At 37.4% G+C, this 23,474-nt stretch overlaps 1 protein-coding gene across 2 annotated transcripts; it reads right to left on the bottom strand.

The window, feature by feature from the left end:
• Positions 1–6,703: 6,703 nt before the first annotated feature.
• Positions 6,704–19,634, bottom strand: prcp (prolylcarboxypeptidase (angiotensinase C)). 2 transcript variants are annotated; one of them, XM_063017106.1, is made up of 9 exons: positions 19,467–19,634; positions 15,753–15,893; positions 14,942–15,043; positions 14,655–14,836; positions 14,127–14,284; positions 13,625–13,794; positions 8,449–8,616; positions 7,964–8,151; positions 6,705–7,621 (listed from the first exon to the last, which is right to left on the bottom strand). In XM_063017106.1, the coding sequence occupies exons 1-9, from the start codon at positions 19,632–19,634 to the stop codon at positions 7,417–7,419; spliced, it is 1,482 nt and encodes a 493-aa protein (XP_062873176.1). In that variant the 3' UTR covers positions 6,705–7,416. The 2 variants fall into 2 exon arrangements, with proteins under 2 accessions (XP_062873177.1, XP_062873176.1); XM_063017107.1 differs by lacking the exon at positions 15,753–15,893 and having other exon boundaries at positions 6,704–7,621.
• Between the last annotated feature and the right edge of the window lie 3,840 nt (positions 19,635–23,474).

The raw sequence follows: 23,474 nt of genomic DNA, 5'->3' as shown, positions 1-23,474 counted from the left end.
TTTAAATAATATTGCACTTTTCCATTAGTTGGTCTGAAAATATCCCTTTAGGTAAACTTATTACAGTATTTACACCATTATTTTGATATATTTTAAGATTTAGGTTACAAAAAATGTGTTACTCTTGGTACCGCTGATGTCCAACAAAGAATGTATTAATATTTCATATATTTATCATTACTGTTTTATATACTCATTTTTTATTTTACATCATATTCCCAAAAGCAGAGACTGCTTCTTGTTTTTGCAACTCCTTTTCAGTGGGCAACACACTTTGTTAAGTGGGGTATTCTCTGTAATGATGACAAACCAGGACAATAGACAAGAATTTTATTATGTTTAGTTTATTTTAATGATGACTGCAAGATATAAATGCGAATGTGATTTTTTTTTTAAATATGTAAGCTAATATCATGTGAGTAATGCTTTGCTACTTCCTGCTAGTATCTTAATCTGCTAGTGGTGTAAGTTTATTTCCCGTGCATTCCCGTACCAGTGGGAATTTTAGCCTCTGTCTGACAACTATTATGGGCTGCCTTTGACATACAGCCCTACAGGGTCTAAATAGCTTCTATTCTTCCCTCAGCAGTGAAAGGGATCTTTGTGCCAGAGATTCATTAAACTGCACCTCACAGCCCCTTCGTAAAATGGGGCTCAATAATGAACAGTCGATTTAACTAGAAAAGCTGCCGGAGCTGTTAAATTAAAGGGGACCAAAGTGCAGTTCAAGCTCAGTGTGCCAAAAGAAATGTTGACCTTAAGAAATCCTGGGTATGAGTGAAACGGCTGCTGTAAATAATGCATTTACAGGAAGTTTCTTGGCTAACAGTGAATGCTGAAATGGGAGTCGGACCAACAGGGTAAGTTACATAGGATAGGGGCCCACGGAAGCCTTGGTTAAAACAAAAAAGCCATTACTTAAAAGGACATTGTTTTGGGTCATATATTTCTGGGGATGTATTATTACATTATTATTAATGTAATAATAACTGTGGTACAAAAATTTACAAGAAATGCAGCCACACCAATGATGATTGAAAAGGATCATTTTGTCAGATAACGATACTTTTAAAATGTTTAAAACCTTATTAATTATTGATAAGCTTTATTGGTATTTTACTTCATTCTTTTAGGAATGTGCAGGTATTATTACATTATCAAGAAGACCTGAAGAGTGGTGCAGTGCAATGTTCAGTCCTCTTATTTGTTGATTTTGTGTCATAGTTAGTAACCTAGTTTGGTTAACCGTGTAAAATGTCTTGCCTCCAGATGTTAAAAAAGTTGGCCAGAACTGTCCTAAGCAATGTACACACTACAAAAAGTTTTAAGCATGTTGTAGTACTGATTAATAATAAGAATAATAAGTATTTAAATTGTGTTAGTACCACCTAATGCTTTCTGGAACCATAAATTGGATATCATGTTAGGAATTTATTAGAACCAGTTTAAAAGCATTTTTTTTTTACTTAGCTAAGCTAAGACAATTTTTTATATTTACATAAAATAGCATCATAAACTACAATCTATAAAATTAAATTTACACTCATAAATAACATCCCATTAAATGAAGTTCTGCATGCTGGATTTGGGCAGTTTATTCCATTCTTTATGGCAGATCACCTCAAGCTCTGTCAGTGTCTTTGAAGTACCATCTTCGAGTCCCTCTACAGATTTCCAATGGGGTTTAAGTTTTGGCTTTGCCTGAGCCACTCAAGGGCATTCAAAGTCGTGCCACAAAGCAATGCCAGTGTTGTTTTGGCTGTGTGCTTCAGATCATTGTTGGGTTGAAAAAGAAAAGTGCTGCCCTTGTCTGAGTTTGAAAGCACTCTGAAAATTTTCATATTATCAGACCAGAGAATCTTATTTCTCATTTTGCCATGTCCATGACATTTAATAAACTCCACACTCATAAGCCTTTTACTTAATAGTGGCTTTTGTCTTGCCGCTCTGCCCTGATATTTGATATGCTGCAAAGATGGTCGTCCGTCCAGCTGGTTCTACTTTTTCTGCAGATGGACCCAGACTTTTAGTCTGAATGCTTTCAAATAATATGACACAAGATGCAGCACTGGTATTTTAACAATGTAATAAGTCATGAGATTTTCTTATTTTCAGCTTGCACTAACTACATTAATATACTAAATATACCTTAAATATTAAATTATTTTTTGTTGAGTTGACTAGTTAACCAACTCATAAACTTAAATCCAAGTATATAAAACTACCATAATGTTTTCTCTTATTAAGCATTGCACCTTGTAAAATCTCATACCAGAGACTTAACCAGAGCATTCTCTTCACGTTTTAAAATATTTTCCCAGGCATTATTCTTTCCCCCTCCTAACAAGTGCATTTTAAGGTGATGCAGTGAATCACTTGGATGTTTAAAAGGAGGGGTAAAAAAGACCTAAGCACTTTTGAAAAAGGGGGGCCATCAAGAGAAGGTTATTATCATGTAAATTCCAGGGGAGAAAAGGAACAGTGAAACTGATAGCAGTGATCTAATTATCTGTAGCCCAGCTTAAGCCACAGATCTGAATGGAAGTGCCACTGCCTTACAATTAACAGCTGCACAACAGTGCAAATATAACAACAATGTACGTACATCATCATAATGTGCAATATTAAATACATAGCATATTGCCAGGGTATCTACTAGAATATGTTCTCACTAATACAAATTTTAAATAAATGAATGCAAGTTTCATTATATAATTGCATTTAGCTTGAATAAGCAACCCACCATAATTTCGATTCAAACTGGGAACTATTTTCATTTTGAATTTCAAGGCCTTGGCACTGCACTTAGCTCTTTGAATTCACTTTAAATGAGTTTCCACATCCTCCTCTTTCTTTCGGAGGCTAATTTTGGCACAATGACATCACTAAACTGATGGCTGATATTTTCTCCTCTTCCCGCACAGAGCTTTTGTACATGCAAGTCATTCACATTTGAGGGTCTGACGCACTGATTCCGGAAACAAATTTCTATGGCCACATAAAGGGCGAGGGGATCGGGGTGGGGGGGCTAGAGCTGAATACTGACTGAGACTGAGGGGAAAAGAATTGCATTACATTTAAAAAAGAAAAAAAGACAAAAGGGGATTTGTCACTGTTTGAACTTTCATAAATGTCACAGACTGTTTTGTCTGGAATCAGCACTTGTTAAATAAAACAAATAAAAAAAAACAACCAGACCTTTTGATGTGCAGCTGTTTTTAAAAGTCCCACAAAGATAAATGGTCATTTTATTTCACATAAAACACATTTTTTAAAGAGAAAAAGCAATTAGTCAGGTCAAACGAAGGTGAAGGAATATTTAACTGGGAGAACAATTTATCTTTCCACTTTCGAGTCACGTCCCTGAAAAGCTGCTTAAACACACCACTGACCAGTACGCATTGTTTGATTAAAGTTACACACTTTGCACTCCACCCTCTGTGTAGGGATTTTCCAGAGTCAGTAGAAACTCTCCTACTCCAGTTCTCTATTCTACCCCCCAGGATACCTTCTCCAGCAACGTCAAATATATATATATATATATATATATATATATATATATATATATATATATATATATATATATATACACACACACACACACACACACACAGAATCTTAATCCCTTTGCACTAGTGTGTGGTCTGCAATAGTAATGACATAGACAGGTCTACACACCAAGGGTCAGTAGAATACTAATAACAAATTTGATTGATGGACATGTCAAGAGAGAAGAAAGGATGGTAAAATTAATGGCAGTGCGGTGAAAAGTAAGATATGGGCCATTATAATGACTGTCTGTTTTGGTCTGTGTCCACAGGAAGAATGTGACAGATCATATACTCTGTTGTTTCCTGGAGAAACAATACTAATGTTTTGCTTAACTTGGTGTACATATTATGAAAGCTTTCTAAAAGTCTTCAAGAAAGAGACAAGATGGCATAAAACAGCCTTGCCAACCCACTAAGTAATCAAATTAATAAATAGTTTCTAAACCTTAAAGTCGAGGCTACACATGGTGTCATTTGAGATGCAGAAAGATCAATGTCAACTTTTATGAATTGTTAAAACAGAATTCAAGGCAGATAAGTTCAACCAAATTGAACTATTTTAAATAAAATAACAATTAAACCTTTTAGGATAATTTTTATCATACCAATATTTGATTATCTAGGGTTATTTATGCAGTTTGGAGCCACTTAGATGCTAGGGCGCACAGTTTGCGCAGCGGGATATTCCGTTCGCACACAGCGCCGAGATTCTGAACTCCTCGGTTCAAAACTCGCCGTTGCCACCGGTCGACTGGGCGCCATCTAGCGAGCATAATCGGTAGTGCCTGCAGCAGACACAGTTCTGCTAGGGCGAGATGACCGGACTATGTGGGCGGGGTCTTCAAACGCTGTGTAAGGACTCTGATGGGCAGATAGAGAGGCGTCTGTGCAGAGTGCATGGGTGAAAAGGGTTCCACAAAGGACTGTGCGTGGGTCGGAGTAGGCGTGAGCAGCAAAATACCCACCTCAACTGCAATCAGGGATCCCCCAGCAGCGGAAGACAAATTGACTATGCTACATTGGGAGAAAATGCATGAATAAAATAGAAAAAAGACATTTGGAATAATAAAACTTATTATGGCACCATATTGATGTCTGACAAATATGGGCTTGGCAAACAGCTTAAGGTCTCTACCAGTTTACCTGGTTAGTGCCAGTTGTAATGTCTGGTGTAGGATGAATGCATACCCTGACCTCAACCTGATCCAACACCTTTGGGATGAATTGGAAGGCAGATTGTGAGCCAAGAATTATCTGTTAACACCAGTGCAATGCTCTTATGGCTAAATAAAGCTGTACTTTTGAATAAATGTATATTTCTGATGGCAAACACAAAAGTAGTACAGGGTGGGCCATTTATATGGATACACCTAAATAAAATGGGAATGGTTGGTGATATTAACTTCCTGTTTGTGGCACATTAGTATATGGGAGGGGGAAAACTTTTCAAGATGGGTGGTGACCATGGCGGCCATTTTCAATGGGAAGAGGGTCATGTGACACATCAAACTTATTGAGAATTTCACAAGAAAAACAATGCTGTGCTTGGTTTTAACGTAACTTTATTCTTTCATGAGTTATTTACAAGCTTTTCTTTGTTACAGCCATTGACATGTCGCAGAGGTTAACAAGTGAGGAGCGGATAGAAATTGTGTTGATGTCTGGTGAACGCAGTACCCGGGTCATTGCAGCAGATTTCAATGCAAGACACCCTACGAGACCACCCATCTCCCATGCTACAGTTAGCAAACTGCTTGCCAAGTTTCGTGAAACTGGTTCAGTGTTGGATTTGCCAAAATGTGGACGCATGAAAACTGTCACTAATGAAGAAACATCAGTGGCTGTCCTAGCTTCATTCAGCAAGAGCCCACAGCGTAGCACTCGCCGCATGTCACTGGAGAGTGGCATCAGTCGAACATCCCTTCGGCGGATATTAGCTACTCACAAATGGCACCCTTACAAACTCCAGCTGCTGCAGCATCTCAACGAGGATGACCCAGATCGGCGCACTGAATTTGCAGAATGGGCAAAACAAAAATTGGAACAGGACCCTCAGTTTACACAGAACATTTTGTTCAGTGATGAGGCAAACTTTTATGTGAATGGTGAAGTTAACAAACAAAACCACCGCTATTGGTCTGACACTAACCCACATTGGATAGATCCCTCCAAGACTGTTGGAACACAAAAATTGATGGTATGGTGTGGTATATGGGGTACAAAGATAGTGGGGCCATTCTTCATCAATGGAAACCTCAAGGCCACTGGATATTTGAAATTGCTACATGATGATGTGTTTCCCTCTTTATGCACTGAAGCTGGCACGTTCCCTGAGTTTTTCCAGCAAGATGGTGCACCACCACATTATGGGTGTCAGGTCCGAGCATTCCTAGATGAACAGTTTCCTGGAAAGTGGATTGGTCGTCGGGGGCCAGTTGAATGGCCCCCAAGGTCTCCCGATCTGACCCCCTTAGACTTTTATCTTTGGGGTCATCTGAAGGCAATTGTCTATGCTGTGAAGATACGAGATGTGCAGCACCTGAAACTACGGATACTGGAAGCCTGTGCTAGCATTTCTTCTGCGGTGTTGCTATCAGTGTGTGAAGAGTGGGAGAAGAGGGTTGCATTGACAATCCAACACAATGGGCAGCACTTTGAACACATTTTATAAGTGGTCAGAAACTTGTAAATAACTCATGAAAGAATAAAGTTACGTTAAAACCAAGCACACCATTGTTTTTCTTGTGAAATTCTCAATAAGTTTGATGTGTCACATGACCTTCTTCACATTGAAAAAACTAAAGTTGGATCCAAAATGGCCGACTTCAAAATGGCCGCCATGGTCACCACCCATCTTGAAAAGTTTTCCCCCTCCCATATACTAATGTGCCACAAACAGGAAGTTAATATCACCAACCATTCCCATTTTATTTAGGTGTATCCATATAAATGGCCCACCCTGTAGTGGTTTCTTAGAGCTTTATTAAAAAATGAAAACTGAATTAAATTTAAATGTATTTATTTGAGTCTATTTGAATAATCTAACAAGACCAGTAAGAGCATTCATACTCTGTAGGACTAGTGATCATGTGAATCTTAAATGGCTAATCATTATTCATTACTTTATTACATTTAAGCATCACTTCTTCAAAGCCTCACCCCTCAACCCCAGCTCACCATTAAGCTAAAACACTTCTTTGCACTATGGTTGTAGTATTAATAATTCTACTGGCAGGGGGCAGCTTGCTGTAGATGAAGGGGTGTCAAGGTGCAGCAGTTCAGAGATCTTAGGGTTGCCAGTAAATGAATGGGGAGGTCATGTGGCTCAGACTGCATGAAGCAAGGATTCTGTGCTTTACACCACTAGCCTCCCACAAGCCACTTTATTGCTTGGTGTCTGTTGAGTTTGCATTAAATAACATGGAAGCATTGGCAAGAAAGTCATTTCAACATTTTGATTTAATTTTATGGAAGTGCATTACAACTGAAAGTGGGTCAAAGTTTTTTTTATTATTATTGTAATGACCAGTTTGACATGCTCATAATTTATCTGTAATTGTAATGTTTTTTGAAAAGCACAGAATCAAACAGATCACACAGATCCCAAAAATAGGTAGAACAGTAATAAAATTATGGTAATGACTAATGTAAAAATGTGCTCATAATTTATTTGTATTCTGTCAGTATATTCCAAAACACCTAAAACTTTGACACTTTTTAAAATCTAACTAGATTCAAACACATTTTCTTTGGTCCAACTTTGGCACACAGCATTTTCTTGCTCATTGACTTAAGTTTAAAAATAATTAACCTTTTGTTCAACTTGCTCATGCTCTACACTATCTATAGGTTTTGTCCCAAGTGGTTATCGTACACTTGCATTCTGTTTGATCCATCTCTTAAAGTAGTTCACCTCCAGTGTTCGAGCACTGATCACAGACTGTGGGTCATGCTGGTTGTTAAAGCGCAGGTCCAGGTGGTGAGCTCCATCAGGAATGATAATGGCCACCAGGGTGTCAGAAATACTCTTCGTAACTCCACCACTCATCCACGGATCAAGGCCTCCATTACTAAAATAAAGAACAGATTATAACAATAGTATTAGCTCAACACATGAACCCTGTCTTCTATATTTACCACTGTTTCAGGTGCTCCGGTTTACAAATGTTACAATATAACCAATATTTAAAGAAAAGCACCTTTAATTAATTGAAGTCGGTGTTTTAGAATTCATTTGGCCATACAGCATATTATGAAGCATAAACTAAACTTATTGCTGCAGTATAACAAATTCTGTATCTATAATGTGTTTCATGTTTGAAAAACTTTAAGACCCTAAAGCCCTAATTCACCAAACAGGACATAGCAGGTAATAAATGGACTAGCAGGCGTTTGAGAAAGCAATTGTTTACCTGAAGATGATATTACTGTGAGCGTGAATGTTCTTCCCTCCATAAACTGTTTCAGCCCAGTTTTCCCGTGGCCTTACACCAAACAGACCATAGCACTCATCAGAGAATGCTTGGAAGTTCCAAGGCTCAGGTTCAAACATGTCCTGAATGCCATCTGTACACATAGGCATTACCATCTCTGTGCAAGACTGATTAAGAGAACAGTGACAGAAGAGTTACAGACACATATGACTTAATACAGCAATAGCAAGTTGCACAAATTATTTGTTGATTGAAGCATCAGTCACATGGGGTCCATCAAACTATTTTTTTGTATTATTTATTTTATTTTTTTATTATTATATTGTTCCTCAGTAATGTGGGACAGTAAACTACACCCACAAACACACCAGGAATGCACTCTCAGACTCTACTGCTATTAGGTGATGTCAATCAATACATGAAAATGTAGCATTTACAACTCTTATTAAATATTCAAATTTTACCTGATAAAACCAGCCCCTGATGCCCAGATTTCCAGTAGCTGTCTCTGATATGTTGAGGCAAACAGAACTTCCTGTGTAGTTGTAGTAGACTCTTACTGCCTGAGAGATGCCATGTAACAGCTGCTTGTCAGACACACCTGTATCAAACTGAAGGTGTGTGCAGACAACCTGGGAATTTTAATAACATCACATTAAAGACTATTGGTGCCAACGTTGAAGAAAAATGACATTTTGAGAAAATGATTATACAATCAATTTGTAGAAACACTGTATTTCAAAAATACTTTAAGGCTACTTTGCTGGTGTACTCCGCATTCACACCTGTGACACAACAATATGCGCTTGTAAAATGGTGATTTACAGCAATAAGACAAATTTGAGGAAACTTAAATTTTATAAGAAGTGTAGTGTTACCAGCCATAACCAATTACACTTCATCACAGCTGGGCACTCATTATTAATCTCAGTGTGATACACAACACTCCTATTAATTTCCTAGGAAATATTTGATCATAGGAAGAAGAAACAATTTATTACATTTGACATACTGGCATGTAAAAAAAACTATGTTTGGAAAAATGTGTTTAAAATGGCAGTGATCGCGTAAAGGTGTCATTAGCAAATGAACAGCCATTAAAAAACTATTAAAAAACTATTAGTCTCTTCCTACCATACATGGTCAACAAAATCTATCTAAGTGTGTATGATTTGTACACCACCAATCTAAAAACGAAATGACTGATTTGACGATGACAATGTTACAGATCTCGACTGCCTTTCCCCAAAATGATTAATCTTAGCAAAGTCCGAACAACTTTAGGAACAACGTAATTTTAAGAATGGCAGTTTTGAGCTTTTGTTGCACAAAAGCCGTCTTACTCTCCAAAATTACGAATAAGATTTAAGTAGGTCTCAGCTGACTCCACCTCTGCATCTGTGCTGGAAAAGCACCTCCAGCTGAAAACCACCAATTTTTACAAAAATGTTGTCATTATTATAATATTTTAAACACTAATAATTAATAAGTATTTAAATTACTGGTATAACTTGCAATTCCTACCTTATCGCATATCAAGCATTTATTTGATTTCAATGTGTACATATAAATATACATTTATGCTCAGAACTAAACTAAGGACCTTCATAATGGCTATCCATGAAATCATAATAAAACTATGTAATTCATGCTACTAGATTCAATTTTGATGGCACTGCATGTAGTGTATGCGATGCAACTGCATTATGATGCAATAATTTTCATGAATTTGTGATATATACAAAAGTGCTGTTGCCGTGCATAGAACCAGCACATTAGTGAGTTTTTTCATAAAGAATTAGTGGCTTCTATTGTTTTTGAGGTAGATTAAGAAGTACTTAGTGAGTTACAAATGGGTCGGTTTGGATGGGTCAGAATTTACTTCGGAAATTAGGTTTCGGAAATGTGTGTACTAACATATTATATATATATATATATATATATATATATATATATATATATATATATATATATAATTTTTTTTTTTTATAGAGTTTCACAGTTATATCTGACTTTATAGTGACAACCATTCAAATAGTCAATCAGAAAATATGACTTTATGCCAGCACATTTTGGCAACAAATCCAATAAATGTTCAATGTTTGGACACATCTGGTCAAATCTTGTTTGTTTAGAGATACGTTTAAATGAATTCTGTAGAGGGAACCAAGTTCTGCACATTCTAACTTTTTATTTTTTATTTTTTGATAAATTTAACATACTGGAAAAACAGTATCATTTTAGGTAGATCTGCATGATTAAAAAGTACTTAGTGAGTCACAAATGGGTCAGAATATTCTTACATTTACAATCAAGTTTGTTACGAAGGGTTTCAGGAATTTCTTATAAATGTAAGAATGTTCTCAAGTATGAGGCTACTTAGTGTTACAAACGATTTGGGAAACCCACCCTTGTTACATAACCTTTGAAAAGGGCTTCTTTAATAAACAGGAGAATTTAAGGACAGTGTGTTTTTAAAGGAAAGTCCTTTTTTCAGTTTATTTTTAATTCAGAACCTAAGGCACTTGGTGTGGAAACATGGAAACTTTCTTTGTGGTGTCATTAAATTTGCATGTTAAATTGTGCGTAAAGGAATCTGGTTTTAATTAAATTTATTGTTGTGTTGCACCAAGAATCCCAAGTTGTTCAAGATCAACAAGGACAAGGCAAACAAAGAACCAAAAAGAGCTCTAGCTTGGGAAGCTAATTCACTGCCTAGACAGAAAAACAACCATTGCAATATTTATGTTACAATCTGAAGGTTTGGTATGTGCCTTTATACTGCCTTCAAGAGGAGCCAGTGTTTGGCTGTTTACTGGCTAAAAAGTTCAAATAGAGTGGACCTTGTACAGAGTTTGTTTCTAAGGCTTTTGTTAGACACCTAAAGAGGAGGTGGTCTGTGCACGAGGTGGGCTGCAGATTAAGCTCAGGCTTATACCGTGACAAAAATGCAGTAGTTCTCTAAAGCATCCTCTCTACTTTTCAGACAGGATTAAGCTTATACATTCATCTCCACCAACGGATTTCCCTGCACTAAACCCTCAATGCCCTCTTTGCACAGTTGCCCACATAATCACATTAGCTTTGTCATTAAAAGCCCCATCTCTACACCTACTGTCTAAACCACTTTAAATAACCACAGGGGTTGCATATATGATCAGATTTGGGGAAAATACTCACAAATTACATTTTTAGAGCAACAAGTGCTCAAATACAGATATGGAATGTGGTTATCTGGAACCACCTTTTATTCAAACAGTATGGATGATTAGTTAGTCGCTTTATCAAGGTCAGGGTCACAGATTTCCCAGAATTATCGGGTGCAATGCAGTAGGACACCCTAGACTGGACGACAAACATCATGGAGCCTTGGCCATCCTACCTCAGGCATAGCCAATCATGTTTGTACACAGATGCCCAACCAGCTAATTCAAACCCTGGATTCCAGCAATAGTGGGATAGCAGAATTCACCCATTATCATTGTTTTTGTTATCATAGTAGTTCTTCCTGTACTAACAGGACCTTCTTGCTGTGAGACGACAGTACTACCAGCCAAGCCTTTACTTACTTTAAATATGTTAAGAAAGACCACACAAATGACACATTTCTCTCTACATAAAGTACAACCTGCTGACAGGTGTATAGAACCAATAATTCAAAATATATTGTAAGAATGATTGTAAAGCTAAAGAGCCCATAATAATCCAAAAATAAGATCAATGAAGGCATTGTTTGGAATTGGGACTCTGTCTCAGGCCTTCTTGTCCAACATTAATGGCTAACCTGACAAAAATACACTTAATACAGTGCCTATACAAACTCGTACCCATAGCCCAATAAAATCCCTATTTTCATAAATATTTAATTCTAAATTAATCTAAGTTCTGCTGTCTTATCAGACAGAACTGGAACTGCAGATGCATTTATCATTGTGACAGGAAATATTTTCTGTCCAACACTGGTACTGAGCCAGCAACAGAATACTTCAGAGAATTGAATTGGTTTGTCGATAGAAAGCTTACTGGTAAAGGCGAAGTGAAATAATGAGGAACATCCAATCTAAACAAAAGGAAAGGACAATTCAGTCTAAGCACCTTATGAATATTGATGTGTCTTCTGAGATAAACAAGCTATTATCAAAAACATGCTTTGTCAGCGCTGGTAATTTTCTTGGGACACATTAATGAGCACCTCACTTCAACCAATCTGTAGTACATCCGCAGTGGTAGCTGTTGAATTAATTATTTGTGTGTTCTACAGGAGCAAAGAGGGACTGTTTAATATGGGAAAACTGTAGTGTGCATCAAGAGATACTGTTTATGCACCTCAAATAAAATAAAAAGTAAATTGTACAGTTAGTCACATTTATTAAACTTCCTTAAAAACTTAAAAATACAGAAGAACATATGCATCTGGAAGTGTGGTATGTGCAAAAATGACCCGGCTAGGTTATATTAAGTAACACCCTTTTATCAGATATTACAGCTTGATTTAGGAATTCTTCCTTGAAGACTGCAGGCTGTCTTGCATAGTCAATATGTTTAAGATTTTAGCCCCAGATGTTTAATGGTGACAGTCAGGGTATTTTATGTATTTTAAGTAACAGGTGGTATCATGATATTTTTGGATTATTGGATGTTTTGGATTACTGTCCTGTGTATTAGACAGCTTCTTTTAGCTACAGCTTCTTAACTGTTTCATATTTGATTTAAGGATTTGCCAAAATTAAGTGGAATCCATTTATTTATTTACCCACGTAATGTTTCTTGGGCTACAAGCTGCAACACCCCACAGCATAATTAATCCACCCAAGCGCTTAACATTTGACAATGCTTTTTTTTATCTCCAAGTATACAACTAACGAATGAAGAGTTGTACTTATTGATTTATTTTTATATTTTTCTTTCCCCATTTTTAGCGCGTCCAATTGTTACCCGATGGCGTTATGCTTCCTCTCCACTGGTGCTAACCCCCGCCCTTGATTGAGGAGAGCAAACTGACACACGCCCCCTCCGACACATGAGCAGTACCCGACTGCATCTTTTCACCTGCACAAGGCGAGTTCTCATGCCAATCAGCCTTGTGCACAGAGAGCCACACCCTATCCGGCTCCCTACCTGGATGAACAACAGCCAGCCCAGACGGATGGCAGAACTGAGATGTCAACTTTTGGAGCCTTCTGATGACTCTTGGATGCAGATAAAATCTGTGAAAGCAACACTGCACACGAGAATTGAGTTTTTGTTGATGGTCTGAATTACAATATTAATAGACTATTTTGATTTAATATGATTAGCTATATAATTGTGAAAATTGTTGTTTTGTGATTCAGATTGCTATTTTTGTCACTATCCAGCCATAATGCAACCCTACAAACAATACACAGCGTATAGTGGTAAATGATTATTTAATTGCCATTGTTTGTCACTCATTTTTTGTCACGTTAAGAGGTGTATACTTTTTTGGGGTGGGGGTAATTAAATTCTACAGTGATAAAACAGTACAAAGTACAATGACCTCTAAATGCTTTGTAAATTAAATGGTATTGTATTAGAAAAGCCTAAAGTGTTCCTAATAAAAATCAAAAGGTCTTGTTTTTTTAAAGGTCACAGTTTGATAGTAAGTTGGAAGTACAGTACTTTAATGGGCCAAGGTGGGAGGTGCTGGAGGAAGTTGGCCTCGTAAGGATAATCAACCATTGCCAAGTTCACCCAGGTCTCCTGGAGCCAGCCCTTGAAATCATTTACATCCTCTTCCTTCAGTGGTGAGCACAGGCCAAACTCCTTAGAAAGCCACTGCAGACCTTCAGCTATGGCAAAAAGGAGTATAAAACCTTATAGTTTGGTAAATGAACCCACTACTGACAAAAAACAAATGTATTATGGGATATGAACAACATATTTAAAGCTATACTACACCAACAAGCTCTGGGTAAAACTAATTGTCCTCTCTGCCAGTTAATCACAATTATTTAATAACTAAGCTACATTAGACTCACCCAGGCTTAATTAGTGCCTGGCCAGTTGAATCTAAAGACCCATTTTCTAAGTAGGCTAAACAGTCTTAAAAACAGCACCCTATGCTGCAATTAAATATAATAAAAATACTGTATATTCTCAGTTGTGTAAATCTCATACAGACCTGTGGACAACACGTTGTTAATAGCCGTCCATGACCTCCTGATGTTTTTGCTACAGTTGATTCCACTACTGGCAAAGTCTTGGGTGACTATTTTGTAGAAATCACCACAGGGCACCATATCAGTGAACTGCCAGATTGGTGCAGATGCAGCTAAAGCACTGGAAAAAAATAACCACACGATCATATGTTTTTTTTATTCCAAATTGTAACACTGCTATTAAAGGTGAAGGTTTGATCCTGCATTGTCTCCCCTTTTAATTTACATATTGCTCTCACAGTGCTTGTGATGAACAAACTGAATCTTAAAATTCTATGAATTTAAATGGATATTTAGCGTAAGAATGCGACTAACTAATAGCCACAGAATCTTAAATTACTGAAGCTACTGTGGCATTTGATGTTGGTAAGAAATGCATTTATTGCTTGGATTCATTTTCTTATGCTTAAATGAAATGTAAAAATCTTACATGACGCTGTTTTGAATTTCAAATGTAATTTTCTGGAAGATTCAAGCTATTCATTTCTTACCCGATAACAGCGCTGGGGTATTTCATCCTCAGCCAGGCAGACAGCATCCCACCATAAGAACCTCCAATGGCAATGACAGGACTGTTTTGGGCTCCTGGTGTAGTCTTTTTAAGGTACTTGATCAGCACTGCAAAGTCTGCTAGAGCCTGCTCTGATGTCAAGTAGTTCAAGTACTTAGCATTCTAAAAGGAAGACGTTCAAGTCCATGAGAGTACTCCATTTAAGTCTTTCACAAAAAAAACCATAGCTAATCAAAATGCTAATACAAAGACAAAAACTTGGCTTACACTGTAAGACTCATCTCCAAACGGCATGGATTGTCCATAGTAGCGATGTTCTGCAAAAACAAGCATGGCTTCTAGTTCCTCTGCTACGTCCCACATGAAACCCTATGGCAAATCATAAAATGTAAGCATTAGCTTTACATGCCATCTCTGTAAATTTGACACCCTATATGATTAAAAATCTGTTTAAGAAATGAGCTGGTCTGTGACTTACAATATGCTGATTTTTATTTAAGCACCTGTGACTACATTCACTAATCGATGTATAGTATAAGTATTGTACAAATGATCAAAAATAATGATAAATAGTTTAAGAATTTAATAAACACAAATGTTTTAACGCTCAAACCAGAAAAAAGTAGCATAAACAACACTAGTTGTGGTGTAATTTGAATTCTGATGATTTTTTATAATAGGACAAAGCAGGTGGAGCCCCATCTCTGCAAGTGCCTGTGAGGAATTAACCCAATAGCAGAATAATACTGTGGTAAAAAGCCACAAAAAATGACTAAATACAAAATTTCCAAAAATATTACAGTAACAAAAGAAAACAAAAATCCTGATCCGCTGTCTAAGCGGAGACTAGACAAGAGATTGTCATCTATATGCCAGCTGCTCAATCCACCACCATGTGACAACCCATATTGTCGAAAAAGAATAAGGATAAGGAACTCAGCAAAAACCAAGAGCAGCTATGAAAGAGAAGATGCTACAGAACTAGAACCAATCCACTAACCAACACCGTATGCGACCAGCCACCCCCACACCCACCCATTTTTATGTTAAATAAAGCAAATAGAGTTTTCATAATTACAGTGTTGTTGCAAAACCATTCAATGTCTCCTTCATTGCCGGTGTAAAACAGAATAGGGCCGTTCTTCTGATGCCAATGCTGGTCGTTAACGAGGTACCTTTGCTTAAATGTGCCATTCTCCAAAAACCCAAAGTGATCAATCTGCAAAAGAACAAATTCTGCATCAATTCAGAACATGATAGAGTAGCTTTACCTTCCTTCAAGAGTTAGACCTTATGTTTCTTGAGAAAGCCTTGCTCAGTCAAGAAAACATTAAAGGAGGAAAGTAGATTATGTTTTGTTAAGATTATGTTATGAAAGGCTAACTGTATCTTTGTACAGACCTATTCAAGCTGTAACTGGCTGCTCTGGCTTTGCAACAAATTACTAATGTAACAAATTTGTGACATTGTAATACTTTCCCCAATAAATTATAAAACATCCTTGTTTAAGCTTATTTATACATACTTTATGTTCATATTTAAAACTACAAAGTCAAAAGACATTATAAAATAAACAGACATAAATGTAAAAGGGTGGTTTCAGGGTGCTGCAAAAGAAGCAATAACAAAAATGACCAAGACAAGCAAAAATAACAATGCTTGCATAGATTATAAATATAAGTAAGATTGCTCAAATATGATATAAACATATTTGCAATATATTGGATCCACTACAATGAAAACAAACTACGTACATTGCATCCCTACTTGTTGAGTACTGTGCGTTGGTTTAAAAGTTAAAAAATTAGAGACAGGGTTTGGTGCCACCTTGTGGTCATTCATTCTATAAGCAGTGATGATCTACAACAGGTCTATGTTTAAAAATGTGTCTGTTAGAAATATTAAAATATTAATATGAACTTTAATTTTAATGTCAGCACCTGATTAAATTGTTGATATTGTATGCGAAGTACTGCAGGTTTTAAATTAAGAAATTTCTTTCTACTTATGCAATACAGTAAGATTGGTCATTAAAGTTAGAAGTAATTTCTTTTCAATTTAATGATTAAGAGTATTAACAAATTCAAACAGATTCTTGTTTTTGTGTCATCTTACAAATTGTCCCAACTTTTCTGGAAATTGGGTAGTGCAGTGATTTAAAAATGTTTACAAAATAAATGTGTAATTTTATTTAAGTAATTATTGAAAGAATAACTGTCAATTTGACATTTTAAGACAAGTACTTTCACTTTAATAACATTTTGCAATGATCAGCACACAACCAGCTATGATTTCAGAATACTGTCAAATAATATGCCATGTTCCTTACCGGTGTATGTCATTTTTGACTATATCTATATACACCGACCAGGCATAACATTATGACCACTGACAGAAGGCAAGCCGGCGGAGGCAGTGTGATGCTTTGGGCAATGTTCTGCTGGGAAACCTTGGGTCCTGCCATCCATGTGGATGTTACTTTGACACGTACCACCTACCTAAGCATTGTTGCAGACCATGTACACACTTTCATGGAAACTTTTAGCAGGATAATGCGCCCAGCCGCAAAGCAAAAATGGAGGTGTTGACTTAGCCTCCAAATTCCCCAGATCTCAATCCAATCGAGCATCTGTGGGATGTGCTGAACACACCAGTCCGATCCATGCAGGCCCCACCTCACACTTCACAGGAGTTAAAGGATCTGCTGCTAACATCTTGGTGCCAGATACCACAGCACAGCTTCAGGGGTCTAGTGGAGTCCATGCCTCAACAGGTCAGGGCTGTTTTGGCAGCAAAAGGGGGACCAACACAATATTAGGAAAGTGGTCATAATGTTATGCCTCATCAGTGTTGATAGCTTTACTTCTATGCCCAGTGTGGCTGAATAGTCAAATGACAATAAATAAAACACTTTTAGTTCCCAGAATTGCACATAGTGTTCCTTTTGTAATCTGCTTCTGCTTTCAGTTTAATGCTTGAGAACTGAAACCTGTTGATTTGGTTCACATTAAAGAAAACTGACAAGTTTTAATAAACATTTTAGATTACACGTTTCACAGGTTTTGTTAACTTTGAAAAAATTATTGCTGCTAACATAGCTGCTATATGTTTTTATTTTCTCTACACACTGTAATAAAGCTTGGCTTATAATTAACATTCTTTCATTTAAGTACAGTTCTGAATACAACCATAAGTCTGCCCGGATCCACTAAAGTACTGTTTAAAGCAGCACAACTGCAGGTTACTGATTACAATGTGTTAAGTGCTGACAATACAAAACACAGGACAATAGGGGTAAGAGGACAGGAAATGGCCCCACACTTCCTTAGCGGATGAAACTGACACCGTAAAGTTACAGGACACTGCTAAACAATTCCCTTCGATCTGATAAGACTTAAAAGTTAATAATATTAACAGCCCAGTGGATATTTGTTTTGTCTTGAAGAAGACGGGCTTTTCCTGTGTCATCCTTTCTCACGAACTGTGTAGTGGCTATAAAATCACACAACCAGATAAAACCAGCAGCTTCTGTTATTTATTTTCCAGTTACAAAACCGTTGAGCACTGTCGCCTCACATCAAGAAGGTCCTGGGTTCGATCCCCAGGCGGGACGGTCCGGGTCCTTTCTGTGTGGAGTTTGCATGTTCTCCCTGTGTCTGCGCGGGTTTACTCCGGGTTCTCCGGTTTCCTCCCACAGTCCAAAGACATGCCAAGGTGAATTGGAGACACTAAATTGTCCATGACTGTGTTCCATATAACCTTGTGTGAACTGATGAACCTTGTGTAATGAGTGACTGCCGTTCCTGTCATGAATGTAACCAAAGTGTAAAACATGAAGTTAAAATCCTAATAAACAAACAAACAAACAAAACCGTTGTACAGAAGATCACACAATGCATTCCATTTAATAAAAATAATTAACGGTTGTTTTACTTAAGCTGAATGTGCTGAAAAGCAAACCAGGTCCTCAACAATCAAACAATATGTGTTTAAGAAATTCACTTTCTGTTCGGATGTTTAAAGCACTACTAACACAGGATGTGAGCACTGTGCCATGCTTCTTAATGCCAGACTACTAGCTTTGCTTTTCTACTTAAGGGACCAACTGGAAATGCTGATTGTCTAAAGACATAATGTGAAGCACTGAGCCAGACATTACGCACACAAAATTAAGGAAATCCTTACAGGAACTCAGTAGTATCCTGTGAGAAGACAACAAACAGCCTGGACTTGCTGGATATAATATTATGCTTAAAAACAATTACAGCTGACTCAACTGATTTCAAAAAGCTTAGTGGTTAGTTTGGGTTTTTTTACACTTTCCATTAAATCAGAAACCTATAATTCTTATATTTAAACTGTATGTAGTTGCACACAGTGTTGATATATACATTTCATTTGTTTAATTATGTAAGTGTTTAGTATTTAAAATAGCTTAGAAGTCAGGAGATCAAACCTAACCTGATAATGCATGTTGGTTTCTGTTTATCTGAAGTAATATAGAGTATTAAATCTAAGTTGTTTTTATAATTAAAAGATAATGCATATAATTGCCACACTAATAAAACAATCATGATTATGCAATCAATGCAATCATTATTGTGCAACTCATAAACATGCACAAAATAGTTATTAAAGCTTCATCAAGAATCTTAGCCTTGACAGATTTACATTTACATTTATAAATAATATAGTACTTTTGAAACGTGCAGACAAGTTACTAAATAATATTAATTCCTGAGCCTTTCAGACATCTAGGATTAAAATAATAATGCATAATAAATTGACTTACCTGCTGATCAAAATACAAAGTTTTGTAGGACAGAGCTCTTGGTTGGGACAAACTCCTTGTCACTCTGTGCCTGCCCAGAAGATGTGGTTTTAAAGTGGCCTCATAAAAACTGATGAAAAATAGTAAAATAAGTGCTAAAACAGGGACGGGTCTGAGTGGCGCTGGCATTGTTGATAGTCAGAAGAGAAGATAAAGTGATGCACACGCTAGTTACAGTATTGTTTTTCCCACCGCTTTTCGACCGAAAACAAATTGAATCCCCAAAGATTCGATTCACTGATTTAATGCACTGTGAACTTGGAGTCGACTCAATACAATGAATCGATTTATTGAATCGATTCAGCTAGCTTTCGCCTAATTGTAAGGTCACAGTATTCCAGTCAGTGGTGGTTGTAGACCATGTTAGGTGGGGGGGCAGGCAGGGGCCAGAGGCTGTGTTAGAGGGGCCAATTACTTTCTGCCCAAATGTGCATTGTGGGCATTAAGAGGAAACAGTCGATATTCAATAGAATTCAACATTTTATTTATGCAGTTTTCAGTCTACATTTTCTAGAGTTTAATGTAAACAGATCAACAAAGAATCACCATTTAAGGCATTGCTCTGCTTAAATGTAATTTATTCAGTCCTTTTCTTTTTCATATTCAATTTAAGTTACATATACTGTATTCCTAGGGGGGCCGTAGGGGGGGACAAGCTGGTTGTCACAGGGGCACTGGGCCCCGCTGCATTCTGTGGAAATTACTCAGCAAGCACTAGAAGACACATCTTACTGCTGGGTTTCTACTGATGGGAGCAAGTAATTAAAGTGAATTAAATTAAAGTTATAAACACTCCTAATAAGTCGGCTGATATGATTGTGCAATACATCAAAGAAACTAAAAATAAAGGGATTTTTATTTATAGGTGACAACTGTTTTTTAATTTGTTGTTATTATTGTTTAGGGCTTAACGCTGAATGTGAAGGAATAAGATGATCTGATCATAAAGGCCTTGTTAAAGAGCAGCTGTACATTTATTAAAGTTCACTAACACAGCTTGATGGTTATTGACTCATTTGTCAACTATTTAAACCTCTACCCCATACACATTGCCATGGTGTCACCAACGACATAAAATCCCCGCCCGCCTTCCAGACCTTGAAGCGCCCTCTTATTTAAAAACCTAAATATGGTCACCATAATATATGACAAATAAAGAGGATATCTTATATCTTACATATTCAGTTACTATAAACTAAATTATTGCCATGATAGTGAAATGTAGCCATTTCCTAATTTAACAACAACATTTTGTCACACACCCTTGTGTTTTCTCTGGTATTTCATAGAAACAATTAATACAAATTAAGGCTGTGTGTCCCAACCAGTTTGAATCGACATGTATTTGTAAGGTATTGAATCGAATCAGAGTCGAGCACTTTTATAGAATCGAACACAATAGACACGCCCTCGACCGGCCTCGCCAGGGGCGTGGTTTGACTGAAAACCGGTGGAAAACAAATAGAACGCACGTTCAGCTGACTGACTTGACAGCAGTTTACGGAATAAGGAAATAACCCGTCAGATGACTCGAAACTTGCGGTATGCAACAAAAAAAAACTCTTTTATAGAAGCAAAGTATTAATCTGGTGTCATGTGATGTTTTGATTTATCACCCAACGTTCAAGACGAGTACCGACAATCATAATTCTTCTATGTTTCTGGTGTATCCAGACATCCCAAGTTGCAAAGAAAAGAAGCTAAAAAACCTCTTGCACACACCAAAGGATATGGGTGATAATCAGAACTTTTAGGAGCTGTTAACTGAGCTAACAAACACAAACACATAGTGAACTAGAAAGTGTGAAAGATAATAGATTAATGTTCCCTACATAGTGCACTAGATTGTATATTAGAAAATAATTTATGTTCCTTACTTAGTGCACTAGATAGTGTACTAAATAATAGACTTATGTTTCTTACATAATGCTTTAGGTAGCGTATTAGTTAACGGGTTTAGGTTCCCTACATAGTGCACTAGATAGTGAATTAGACAATTGGTTTATGTTCCCTACACAGTGCACTAGATAGTATTTTAGATATGAATTTATGTTCCCTACGTAGTGCACTAGATAGTATTTTAGATATGAATTTATGTTCCCTACGTAGTGCACTAGATAGTATTTTAGATATGAATTTATGTTCACTACGTAGTGCACTAGATAGTGAATTAGACAATTGGTTTATGTTCCCTACACAGTGCACTAGATTGTATATCAGATCACGGATTTATGTTCCCTACATAGTGCACTAGATTGGGTATTACATAATTAATTATGTTCCCTACATAGTGCACTAGATTGTATATTCGATCATAAATTTATGTTCCCTACTTAGTGCACTAGACAGTATATTAGACAATTGATTTATGTTCCCTACACAGTGCGCTAGATTGTATATCAGATCACGGATTTATGTTCCCTACATAGTGCATTAGATAGTGTATTACATAATTAATTATGTTCCCTACATAGTGCACTAGATTGTATATTCGATCATAGATTTATGTTCCCTACTTAGTGCACTAGACAGTATATTAGACAATTGATTTATGTTCCCTACACAGTGCGCTAGATTGTATATCAGATAACGGATTTAATACGCGATCGGGGAAAAAAGTCTGTGTCGCCTGTGTGTGTGTGTGTGTGTGTGTGTACGTACTCTTGGCCGCTCGTTCTAGATTCCGGGAGATTTTATCTGACTTGCGGGCATCAGGGAGCCGCTATGCGGGAGACTCCCGGAACTTCTGGGACACTTGGGATGTCTGCAATACAAAAAAAGAGACAACTGTCGTTCAGCCAGCCAAAGTGGTTCATGGGAGTTGGGTTGGATTGGTTTTCGTTTACTCTCTCTTACACAGGTACTGTTTTAACTACAACTCCAAATCAGAAAGTTGGGACAGTATGGAAAAGGCAAATAACATTTTAATACAGTTCTCATATATTTGTTGACAAACTGGAGATCCTCTGTCCTAGGGTTGCCAACTTTCAGAACTGGAAATAAGGAACACCCTGGGCTGGCGGGTTGGTGGAGGGCATAGGGGGGGGGGGCTGGCAGGTGTTTACCTGAGCGGGAGCTCAGGTAACATTTTTTCTCAATAGTGCAAACAACATTTTTACATAATCCATCTTCACACTGACATGCAGCCCCGGTTCTGGAATGCGTTGCTTAGGGGGGCAGTGAGAAAATATGGGGGCCCCAGCGCACCCATAGCACCGGCCCTGCTTGTGTTACTTTAGTTTCGCCCTAAGCCGAAAAAATATGCACGATGCGATCTGCCGGCGGCATCAATCAGCCAGCAGAGGTCATAATTGCCTCAGTTATGAGGAGTCCTATTCGGCTCCCACCCTATATGAACAACAGCCAATCCTTGTTCATGTAGGAGCCCAACCCAGCTGGATGGCATAGCTAAGTTTCAAAGTCGAGTTCTTATGCGGATCAGCTTTGTGTACAGAGAGCCACACCCTGATTAACGCACTATTCCTTGATTCTGTGCAGGCGGCATCAATCAGCCAGCAGAGGTCATAATTGCCTCAGTTATGAGGAGTCCTATCCGGCTCCCACCCTGTATGAACAACAGCCAATAGGCTCCCAGCCCAGTCGGCTGGCATAGCTAAGTTTCGAACCGACGAGTTGGTAATGTCAGCTCTGGTGTGCTGGCGTGTTTTACTGCTGCACCACCTGAGCACCCAAACGTGAAATACTGTATCTTGGTCATTCATACAGTCTGCAGTTAAATAAAGGTAAAAGTAAATGTATGAAACAAGGCATTTTTTTATCCTCTCCCAACTTTGTCTGATTTTAGGTCGCACTTCTTGTGAGTATAAGACGTTTTGATTTTTAATGATTTTTCAAAAAGCTAGAAAAACTAATTTTCACATTGTGTGAAAACATAAATCCATTCAAAATAAAGTTACTGAATCCTCTGTGGCATATTATTACCAAAAGTTGTGTGTCAATAAAGACAAA

The sequence above is a fragment of the Trichomycterus rosablanca genome, chromosome 20 (assembly GCF_030014385.1).
Source record: "Trichomycterus rosablanca isolate fTriRos1 chromosome 20, fTriRos1.hap1, whole genome shotgun sequence".
Taxonomy (NCBI): Eukaryota; Metazoa; Chordata; class Actinopteri; order Siluriformes; family Trichomycteridae; genus Trichomycterus; species Trichomycterus rosablanca.
The sequence above is the reverse complement of the archived record's forward strand: the minus strand, read 5'-3'. Positions and strand labels throughout refer to the sequence as shown.